General features: G+C 40.7%; 1 protein-coding gene across 1 annotated transcript; it reads right to left on the bottom strand.

The window, feature by feature from the left end:
* Positions 1–200: 200 nt before the first annotated feature.
* Positions 201–2,172, bottom strand: LOC101173763 (immunoglobulin lambda-1 light chain). The gene is made up of 3 exons (XM_023965695.2): positions 1,942–2,172; positions 620–922; positions 201–542 (listed from the first exon to the last, which is right to left on the bottom strand). Exons 1-3 carry the CDS (start codon positions 2,060–2,062, stop codon positions 346–348), a joined length of 621 nt encoding a protein of 206 aa, XP_023821463.1. The 5' UTR covers positions 2,063–2,172; the 3' UTR covers positions 201–345.
* Positions 2,173–11,728: the final 9,556 nt, after the last annotated feature.

An 11,728-nucleotide genomic window follows, 5' to 3' on the forward strand; every position in this document is an offset into this window, starting at 1 on the left:
CTCTCTGCTCTCTGTCTTTATTCTGCTGCATGGAAACTTTTGATTTGTTGATGTTCTTGAAAGAATCACAAACTTACAGTTAAATGTCTTAAAACAAGGAAATTGTCTTTAGGTTTATTGAGAATTTTGTTGCAAATAAAATGTAAGAACATGGATCAATGTGTATAAACAGAAAATGTAAATGAAAAAGCAGAAAACTGCAAAGTTCCATCTCTACAACACAGCTGACACAGTTTGATGAAGGATCTACAGCAAGTCATGAAGAACATTTGAGAACTGTGATCAAAGTGATGAATGAGATGAAAGGAGGAGATTTGATGGAGAGAAAAGACGAGCAGAAAACAGTCATTCAGCATGTCTGGAGTTGGTGGATGCTCCCTTGTTTCTGAGGATCATCAGCAGAGAGAGTCCACAGCAGTACACCAGACTCTTCACTATCAGCACTGAGTACAGCAGGCAGAGCAGCTTCACCCTGCACTCAGACTGGAAGGACAGCTCCACCAGGTCCAGAGGAGGAACAGAGGAACCTGCAGCAGGAAACTCTGAAACAGAGAAAGAGTCAGAAAGAGTCAGCATGAAGCTGAATCTCTGTTGAACACAGTCACCAAGCCTTCATTACCTTGTTGTGTTTGGGCCTCCACTGTGCCCCCCTCATGTTTGACGGAGCAGATGTATTTATAGGAGCTGTCCTCTTGCTGATGGAGCAGCAGGATGGAGGCGCTGCGTCCCAACTCTCTGAGATCCAGCGGCTCTTCAGAGGTCAGGTTCTCCAGTTGTTCATTGTTCTTCTGTCTTTTCCAGGAGAACTGGACCACAGGAGGAAACATGGCTGAGGCCAGACACAGCAGGGAGCTGCTCCCCTCCACATGGACTCTGGATGCTGCTGGGTACACGCTCACCACGGGCTTCACTACGGACTCATCTGAAGTTTGACAGCAGCAACAAGCAGCACAGACACACACTCACACAGTCAACAGCAGCTTCCAGAAGTGCATTCAGTCTGATCCTGGAAACTCCATGAACTCTGATCACTAAACTCCTCATCAATGCAGCACAAAGTTCACTTCACTCACTGGATTCAGCTTCACATCAAACCGTCATCAGGAGACACGACGGCTGCAAATCATTTCTACACTCACACTAACTCATTTGGAAGAAAAAGATCTTTGGATTAGAAATTTGGAAATTAAAGATTATGTGATTAAAATATGTGATTAAAAATATTAAATATGCTGAATATAAATAACCCTTTTTTGAATTATCAAAAGACTTTTCTTGTCATTCTATCATAACATTCTTATATTTTTCAGCATTTAAAACATATTTATTTTATAATCCAGAATATTACTCAATTTATTAAAAATGATCATTTGTATGTCTAAAAAGCGATATCTTTTCTTAATTTTAAGAAAAGATATCTTGATATTTGAAAATATTCAAGAATCAAAACTTTGATGAAAAACATGTCAAGTTAGTCAAATAAACCCTTTAACCTTAAAATGACTTTCTTAATTTTTAGACTTGTTAAATTCTAATTATTTTAACTAAGAAAAAAAACAACATCTTATGATTAATATTTCTTCTAAAAATCAGTTTTGCTTTTTATGATATTTACTACATTAACACTTATAAGTGAATAATGAAAAATACTTGATCCAATACTAAATAAATAAATTACCTTTTTATATTAGATTGATGGCTCAAATTATCATTTTGATTTAATTTCAAGAAGTTTAAAGTCAGGATCAATTTTACAACTTTTTGTGAATCATTATTTACTTCAAAATGATGATTATCTTCCGTTTCATTTCCAAACTTCAGTTTAATTCAGTTGAAGCTCAGATCTGATCTTGTTCTCAGAAACCAGCAGATGTTCCATAATCAGTGAGACCATCAAACTCTAAATCAAACAGCTGAAGGAGCAGAAATGGTTCTTCTTACCCGTTACAAACAGTCGAGTTCCAGATCCAAAGATGTAGTAGTCATAGCTCCCACACAGTGAGAAAGTGTGCTCCAAAAACCTGTGTGCTGTTAAAGTGTCATCTGAGTGAATCAGGATCATATTTCAGCTCCATGATGAGTTTCTCTAATGTTCAGATCAACATGACTGTCTCTGTCTGCAGTGGAGGAACTTGGTGAACTGCTGTGTGAAATGAGAGAAGAAAATGACAAATATTCCTGCAGTTATTAGATGAAAGATTCATGCAGAAAGTGACAGCATGAAAGAGGAAATGTAGAGTTGTGCACGTGTTCAGTCATCCTGAAGTCCATCAGTCTGTTTTCTTCTGCTCCTCCTGAAACCACAGGAACATGAGAGAGCAGCACAGTTCTGCTGGGAGTCCAAACACAGACACATTCAGCATTCAGAGCTCACTTCCACTCTCAGAGTTTCTGTCTCACTTCTGGTCTCTGCTGCTTTCATGCAGTCAAACAGAAGCAGAAAGATCTCTGCTCCTCTGAGAAAACCACACTTTGGGTTTCAATCCCATTCTGTCTGAACAGAACATTTCTCTGAACCAGAGCAGTTTGTGTTTCTGAAACTAGAGAAGCTGATTCAATGAAAACTGCAGATGTAGACCATGAAGAAGCTCAAATCCACATTCACATTCTGGAAGGATCAGTTCCTAAAAGTCCAGGACAGAGACTCTGGAACATTTAGAAAATGCTTCTTACTGAAGCTCATTGATGTCGTTGGTGAAGAGACATGGTAGCAGCATGGTATCACCAAAATATTCAACCAGTCTTTGGTACAGTGCAGCACCAAAACCTCAAAACGTCCACCTTAATTCCGGTTCCCAAAAAGCCATTAGTGGATAGTCTCAATGACTACAGGCCAGTTGCCCTCACGCCTGTAGTCATGAAGTGTTTTGAAAGTCTTGTATCAAAATATATCAAAGCTAGCCTTCCACCCACTCTAAACCCGCTCCAGTTTGCATATAAACCAAACCGCTTTACAGCTGACGCCATGTCCACCACACTACACTCTACCTTGAGCCAATTAGACAACCCAGGGAACTATGTAAGGCTGCTCTTTTTGGATTTGAGCTCAGCCTTCAACAACATCATCTCAGACATCCTGACAGAGAAACTGCTACACCTGGGCCTTTCTTCCCCCTTCTGTGCACATGGATTAAAGACTTTCTGTCAGAACTCCCACAGTCTGTCAGACTCTGTCGTGGGTCCCTCAAGGAAATAAAGGCAGAGGCGCCAAGGTGAGAGTTTCTGTGTTTTAATGTCAGGAACCGAGCACTGCAACTGCTCTACACAAGGCCACATCAGAATATGACACTCCACTCTCTCGACAACTCACATTTCCTGTGACACTTCCTTTTAACCCATAAGCCCCTCCTAGTGGGCGTTGCTCTTCATTAGTCCAACAAAGAGAGTTTTACATTGTTCTGCAAAACCACAAATAAGCATACAAAAATAAACAGTCCACTCAGAGAAAAAGTCTATGTTATGTACAGAGGAATCACTTTAATCTCCTTTGAAAATAAAATACAAACAACCTATGCGTCACATGACCCGGTGTGTCGGTGACCACTTCCGTGTAAACAAGCGGATCTAAAGATGCCGTTGTGTGTGCTTTGTGTAAGTGTATGCGTAATGATAAAAAGTCGGCAACCCAGCGTGCACCCAGGGCTACCTGCAGTGGAACAGGGACGGAGAGACAAAGGTAAGTTACAGTAAATGAATGACGTGTTTGCGGGTCCGTGTATGCACGTTAAATGTGCACGTGGGTGTGATTGCGCACGTGTGTGTGTGTGTACGAACGCAACGGCAGCTGATGGTGTCACACCGTCACAGACCCGGAGTGGGACCCCACCTCTCCTCTACAATAACCCTCAGCACCGGATCACCACAAGGATGTGTACTGAGCCCACTCCTCTTCACGCTCCACACATCTGACTGCACCTAGACCTACCCAAGTAACTCTATCATCAAATTTGCTGATGACACCGCTGTGGTTGGGCTCATCTCAGGGGAAGATGAGTCCCACTACAGGGATGAAGTCAGCAGACTGGGAAAGTGGTGTTCAGGAAACAACCTCCATATTTGAACACCACAAAGACTAAAGAAGTAATTCTGGACTTCAGAAAGGGGAGAATAGACCCGCACCCACTGTACATAAATGGGGTCAGCGTGGACAGGGTCCACTCTATCCGCTACCTGGGTTTGCTGTTTACAGAGGACCTCTCCTTGGCTGAAAACAGCACAGCGGCTGTAGGGAAGGCCCAGCAGTGTCTCCTCGTCCTGAGAATACTCAGGACAAGAAGCTGCTGGTGACCTTCTACAGAGCCACCGTAGAGAGCATCCTGACGTCCTGCATCACAGCCTGGTGTGCAGGATGCTCGGCCACAGTCAGGAAGGCACTGCAGAGGGTAATCAACTCTGCCCCGAAAATCACTGATCAGCCCGTTGTGATTGTGTTAACTTTGTATGCGGCCCCGTCTTCTTAACCTAACAGATATTTTGTTGTTCTCTCTCTCTGGTTGGTCTAGAGGTTTCTGGTTGGTTTGTGGGGCATGTGATGGACTCTTTCCAGGGTTCCGTTTTCGAATCAGCCCCTATGGTGGCCTCTCGGAAGTATTCTGGTTTAAGGTGACTTATATTAGACCTGTCGGCGCCTCACAGTTCATCTATTCTGGGCATCAGCAGCCTAATTCATCGTGATCCTTCTAGATTTGTTTGTTTTTTGCACTTCGGCTGACCATGCCATCTCCATGATTGATTCCACCGGACGCAATGCATGGCTGGGGAAGGCGGATATCGCTGATGTTCTCGCTGTTCTGCCTCTCTAACCCTATCAGTGGCATCTTCTTGGCATTAAGTTTAGGGGCGGCCGTGGTGCAGCGGTAGGGCGGTCAACCCATGATCGTAAGATTGCAGGTTCGATTCCCACCTTGCACGCCCATGAGTCGAAGTGTCCTTGGGCAAGACACTGAACCCCACCTTGCCTCTGGTGGTAGACAGGCGCCTGTGTTTGGCAGCGGAGCCGCCATGTGTGAATGTGTGAGTGAATGTGTGTGTGCATGGGTGAATGAGTCTGTGACTGTAAAGTGCTTTGTCCTTGTAAGTAGAAAGGTGCTATATAAGTATACGCCATTTACCATTTTACCATTTAAGTGGCGCTCAAAGTTTTATTTATCAGTTTACCTTTCGGCTGTCGTAACAGTCCTCATGTTTTCGACTACATTTGTCAAAAGCCCTGTGCTGGACTTTATGGAATCCTATGGGCTCCTTTTCGTTTTGCAAATTATTGATGATTTCGCGATGGTCGATTTTCCTCCTTTATCCCCGGTCTTTTGCATCTCTGTGGTCGCAACTCATGTTCAAATCTGGCTTCCGCTTTCTCTGAGTAAGACGTACAGTCCTCCACCCATCTGGATTTATTTTCTGCCATGGATCTCCGGTTCATTGATGCAGGCCTCTTTTCGCACTATGAAGTCCATCGCTTTCGTGCCGCGCAATGTTTTTACGATCTTTGGATGTATAAAATGGTTCTTTGACGCTGTTGGGCCACCTGAATTTTGTTATGTGCATTATTCCCCACGGTCATTTGTTCATCTTGTTTTCTCGTTCTCGGTAGTTCAGTCCCAGACCTCCGTGTTCCTGTTGTTCTGGATGTTTCTCCCTTGTGTTTCTGGTCTCTCCTTCTCGATGCTTGCAGTGGTGTTTCGTTATGACGATGACTGATGGGTCTTCAGTCACCCTCCACTTGTTTTCTGAGGCTGCACCCCCCGTTGGTTTTGGGGGGAATTTTATGAAGATTGGTTTATGAATGTCCAGCGCCAGAAATGTAAGATTTTGAACCTAAATCCACAGCTCTACATTAACAGATCATGGTGTTCTGAGAAAATTTAGCTGTGGAGATTATTACAAGGTTGTTTCAAGAAGTGCGATGATAAATAGTTAATGCATCATCGGTTGACATGGTTTACTATTTAAATAACCCTACACTACGAGCAAATTTTATCCCTATAGCCATAGGCGCTCTCTAGCTTTAGTTCCAAAAGTGAAATTTTGTGTCCGCAAGTCAATCCTCAATCTGCCCTGCCTTCAAGCAGATGACACTTGACTAAGAGCATCTCCATTTAGAGACTTGTTGTACTCTGCCTCTAAATACATGAGGTTCTGCCCGGCAAAAATACTATCAAAACCTACGATCCCTCGTGGATCTCAAATTCTTCTTCCTTTGCAGTATCCAGACACCCCTTTGCCAATTGACATTTAAGTTATCTGTGCTTTTGTTGTCCACCTATTTGAGAACCGCTGATTTCAAGTACAAAGCATCAAATCCAGCCCAGCTGCAGTCCATTGCTGTGTGAGATGGCGACCTTCCTCATCTACGAATCTCCTTGGTCCTTGGATACCCTTCCATTCGCCTGCTCCTCGATGGCCTTCTAAAGGTGCGTCCCTCCGGGAAAGACAAAGGCACTTCCATTTCTGGCGGATGACGTAAAACCTTTGACAAAATTGGCTGGCTTCCAAGTTCCACAGTCTCTGCTCGTCCTGCAGCTTCCCTGCAGATCGTTACCGCTGCACTACTTGATCTGGAGCTGCAACGATGACTGCACTCCACGTACCTATTTCTGCACTGAAAGTGATGGGGCGGTGGACCTCCTCCATGTTACAAAGAGACTTCAGACTTAAATCAACCAATATGTCAGCAAAAAGGAAAATAATTTATTGGGTTATGGATGTTAGAATACTATATTTTGCCTCAAAATTAGGATATTCTTAAGATGACATTATAGTATGCCAATGGAGCTCGAATTTGGACATTACTTAAGCTCGTATTATATTTTATAAAAAATAACTTTGCCCCTTTTTGGTTGCAGCCAATCAGTTCACTCAAAAGCAGTAAAATGACCTCATGTCCCAGCATTCACTGCCTTTACACAAAGGCTTGCAATCGGAAAAAAAAAAAAAAAACAGTACCTGCTAACTTTTGATAACTGATGAACTTTCCAGGAGGTGAAGAATACAGCAAAAAAAATCAATTAGATTTGTTTCCATGTATAGTGCGCACTGATCTAGTGAGGCTCATCATAAAAAGAGAGAACGCTGCAGCCTTGCGCGCCAGTCTACTCTAATAGAAGAAATTCCAGCGGCTAGGTCATACGAGCATGCCTGAATAGATGGATTGCTGCTCTGCTACTGCCTCGTCACACATAGCGACTAGCTTGGATACCTAGATGGTCATTAGGCCTCGGGAAACAATATATGTTCACATGGAGTGCAGTAATAAAATTTTACAAAATAAGGCTATCGGTAGAGTCCGGTTCAAAGTGGCTGCTTTTCCCTCTCTTTCCAACCATCAGGACAGATGCAACCACATGAGTTTTAGACATAAACCTCTGTCTAAAAAGTTGTGTGATGTAATTAGAAGATATTATACACCCTACTTTAAAACTCACCTTTATTATTGTTATATAGTCTTACTAGGAAAAACAAATGTAATGTTATGTATGACACCATCCCGTCCCCCCATTCCATTCTTAGCTGGTATTGACTGCATGAGTCAAATCAGTACCGGTATGTTCACGTTATTTTGGACTTTGAGATAGTCCAAATTGTTTTTGCACCTGTTTTACCAGTGCAGAGTGTATTTTATGGAGTCCAAAACTGTTCATAATTCAATAAATAAATATGGCCTTGTGCAAACACACAATCAACCAATGAATCTCTCATAAATATATAAAAGAGATCATGAAATTGTGTAAAACTTGCACACAGATTTTTAAATTAGCCATTATATTATTCAATATATGTCTTTTTGCTCTAAAAACCAGAGCCAATTCATCCGGCCACAAAAGCATCAGGTGTTCAGTTTAGACAGAAAAGAAGAGGAAGAAAAACACTCCAAAAAAGATAAGCAGGCATTTTCTGAAATTAACACTTGGTAGATGCCAAATGTGACCAGATTTACCATTTGATGAGTCCAATTTGGAGGACCATTTACCACATGGCTAATAAGTGTTTGCACCTAAATAGACTAGTCCTTTTAGCCTATTGGTGGATTTTTTTTTCCATGCTTTTTTGCTGTTCTGATGTGAATTTTACCAGGAGTCTTTGAAAAGAAAACATAGATGCAAGTTAATAAATAAATATTAGTATTGAGAAGCAAACAGACAAAACATAAAGGACTCAACTTTACTTGCAATCATTTGAATGAATGTAATTTAAAACATAAATAAGTTACATATTTTATATAGCAGTAACTGTGAATATATTCAGGCATAAAAGGTTTCATATTTTATCAAACTCCTTTTCTTAGGTTAGTAAATATTTAAGAGTTTATTTTCTTCTTTGCTTGTCAAACAGTTTCCTTCCTAAATGTCATTCTTGTAAATCTGTAAAGGGTTTGTGTCTCTAAATGTTTCCAGTTGCTGTTTTCCAACATGTTAGAAAACTGTGGTTGGAGAAATAACAGGCCTGGAATGTTGAATGTGTTTGTTCTCACACTGATGTTCAAACTGGAGTTTTTTCTATTTCCAGTCTGAAAATAAGGAGAAGCAGAGAAACAGTTCAGTTCAGTGGATCTGAAGGCTGCAGAGCAGCAGATGTTCTCTTAAGGCTGACTAAGCATTGACAACTATTTATTAATACATTTTGATTTGATTTGATTGTGTTTTCATTTGGTGCCTTAATCCTCAGTTCAGTGAGTTTGTGAGTCTGTGTGAGATGGAGGTGAAACATGTGAACCTGGCTGTGGTTTCCTGCTCTCTTTCTGTCACAAACACTAACATCTGTTCATCTGCAGGTTTTTGTTCAGCCTGCAGGGATCATTTCTCACTGTGGACATCTCTCTTCCTACAGCTGCAGTAGTAGGAGGCTGAATGATCCACTTTGACTTTATTGATCTTCAATTCACATCCACTTTGGTTTTTTTCAGCCATGAAATCATCTTGTTGAGGATGTCCGTAACCTTTATATATTTCACCATCACTTTCACGAAACCAAAGAATCACTCTAAAGGTTTCATTTTCTTTCTTCTGGTACCAGAATCTGTAGTCATCATAACACTCCTGAATTCCTCCACAGCTGAAAGAAACTCTTTCACCAACTCTCCTGGTCAATGTTAAATCCTCCTGAATCAGTTCTGCTGCCATGGCAACCAGTGCTGCAGAGACACAGACAGACAGGTGAAGGTCAGGATGACAGTGTTTGTTCCAGGTAGACCTGGTTGGCTCCTGATTGGCTGCAAACACTCACCTGAACACAGACAGCACAGAGCAGCAGCTGGGAGGAAAAGCATTTTGTTCAGCCGTATTTCCTCTGCTCAACCTGAGGAGAAGTGGTGTTCTGATGCAGCTGAGGACAAAGAAGGACCTGATAGCTGTGAGATGAGAGCAGGACCACGCTCTTTGGGACTCCTCCTCCAAGCTCCCATCAGCCCCTGCAGCTCACAGAGAAGACTGCTGCTGCAGACGGACAGCTCAGCTGAAGCTGCTGTGTGGTTTCATCTTCCTGATTTGAATCTGACAGCAGATGAAGAGAATCTGGGTCACATGATGCACAAACACTCCAACACATTCATGCTCCACAAACACACTCAGCTTGATGCTGAACTCAGAAACACACACTGTTATCTGCTGTTTAACAGCTGTGGAGAAAATACACAAGTATCAATTCATGTTCTGTTTCTTGATGAATCTCTGTGATCCATGATGAACTCATGTTGATGCTGGAAGCTGCTTGAAATGTTTTCTACACTGTTTATGTATAGAGAAAAATATCAATGATTCTCATCTGTTAACACAGGGAAGTTCCTAAACAGCCATGTGGGGGCGCTCTCCAGCTGCTTTAAATTAAAGTAATGGTTTCAGAGATATTTCAGTTACTTTTAATGGAAGATTCTAAACCATGAAGTCTGTTTTCCTCCATTAGAAACATTTCAGGAGATCTTTGTGTGAAAACTTTTGACCTGATCGTCACAAAGACAAGATTCCAGTTTTTCTTTGGTTCTCATTGATCTCATGAAGATTTTTCTCTGAAGTTTTCAATTTCCTCATCAGGACAAAATAATAAGATGTTTGAGTGAAACTTTTTGGTTCAGGAACTTCACATTTTAGAAAACCAAAACAGTTTTTTTGTTTGAATAAAATAATCATCTGTAAAATTCTAATTCTGTACTTTACCTGATATCAGATTTTTAAAGATTTGAATTCTGTCCATTAAAACAGTCACCTACCAATTTTTATCTACCCTTTAATAAATACACACTAATTTTAATCACACAAAAATACACACATGGAGGAGTAAACAGGTGTGTTCAGGTGAGAATCTGCTTCAAGCTTCCTCTCAGTAAACAGTCATTTCCAGCATTTGGATTGAAGACTTCTGTCTCTAATATGGGTTCTGGATGCTGATGATCACAGAGAGCAAACTGGTCAAGTGTGTGTTTAATCCCCAAACAACCACAGACCAAATGATGACCTTTGACCTTTTTCTTCTTTAATGTAGTTGGATTTACAGTAGAAGATACATCCATGCCTGTTTTGCACATGTGTCTGTGTGTGTGGTTCTACAACAGAATAAAGAAAACAAATGATACAATTAGAATAAACCAAATTCAATAACCAAACCCAAAATAATAATATTCATGAGCCAATAATTTAGCAACAGGATGTCTTAATAATAACCACTTAGCCTGTTGGATCTGCATTTGGAAACATTCCACAAACCTCTTATAGCATTATTATACCCAGAATATTATACACAGAAAACTTATGATATTAACTGGAGGAACTAATTAAATCCAATATTCTATAACTTCTAACCAAAACTAGCTTAACTTGTTAAGTCAGCAAAAAATGTCCAAACCAAAAAACAAACAGATTTTACTCTAAACAAACACAAAAATGGTCTCACTGCTCTCATGGACGCACACTTAAGCTTAGAAACCCAAACCGCTCTTTAAAATATTGTGTTTGCTGCTCTGTTTACTTCTGTTTACAATTTAGAATTGGATTTACTCAAACAACGACGGCGCCCTCTAGTGGTAAACCTCAGAAAAACGTCTCAGTCCTCGTAAGAACAGCATTAATAATGTTAAGATTTAAACAACTGTAGTTGTTGTCTATTTTTAGATGTTCTTTCTTCTGGTTCATGATTTTTTGTTTTTATCCTCTCCATCTTCCCCTCTTTACCCTCTCTGCTCTACCCATGATTAGAGACAATGGAAGTGATGATTCATTTAAAGCTCTGAATTCAGAATCCTCATGAAGAAATAAAATATGAATACATGTATTTTGGGATTTGTGATTCTATATTCACTGAAACCAAAGTCTGAAACAGAAAACAGGAAAATATTTATCAAAATCAGAAACACAAAATGATGTTTGTGTATTTCTTTTGTGTGTGTTTTCAACTGTGTAGCCAGAGTTTAGGGTGTGAAAGCTGCAGAGCACAAACACACACATCTGCAGGCAGTTTGATTGTCTGTCAGCAGCATTTCCTGTAATCCAAACCACTGAGAGCAGATTCATATCTGCTGCTGTTCACTCATCAACCTCCCTCCTCTCTGCTCTCTGTCTTTATTCTGCTGCATGGAAACTTTTGATTTGTTGATGTTCTTGAAAGAATCACAAACTTACAGTTAAATGTCTTCAAACAAGAAAATTGTCTTGAAGTTTATTGAGAATATTGTTGTAAATAAAATGTAAGAATATGGATCAATGTACAGAAAATGTAAATGAAAAAGCAGAAAACTGCAAAGTTC

The sequence above is a fragment of the Oryzias latipes genome, chromosome 17, assembly GCF_053564925.1.
Source record: "Oryzias latipes strain Hd-rR chromosome 17, Olatipes_Hd-rR_3.1".
Lineage (NCBI taxonomy): Eukaryota > Metazoa > Chordata > Actinopteri > Beloniformes > Adrianichthyidae > Oryzias > Oryzias latipes.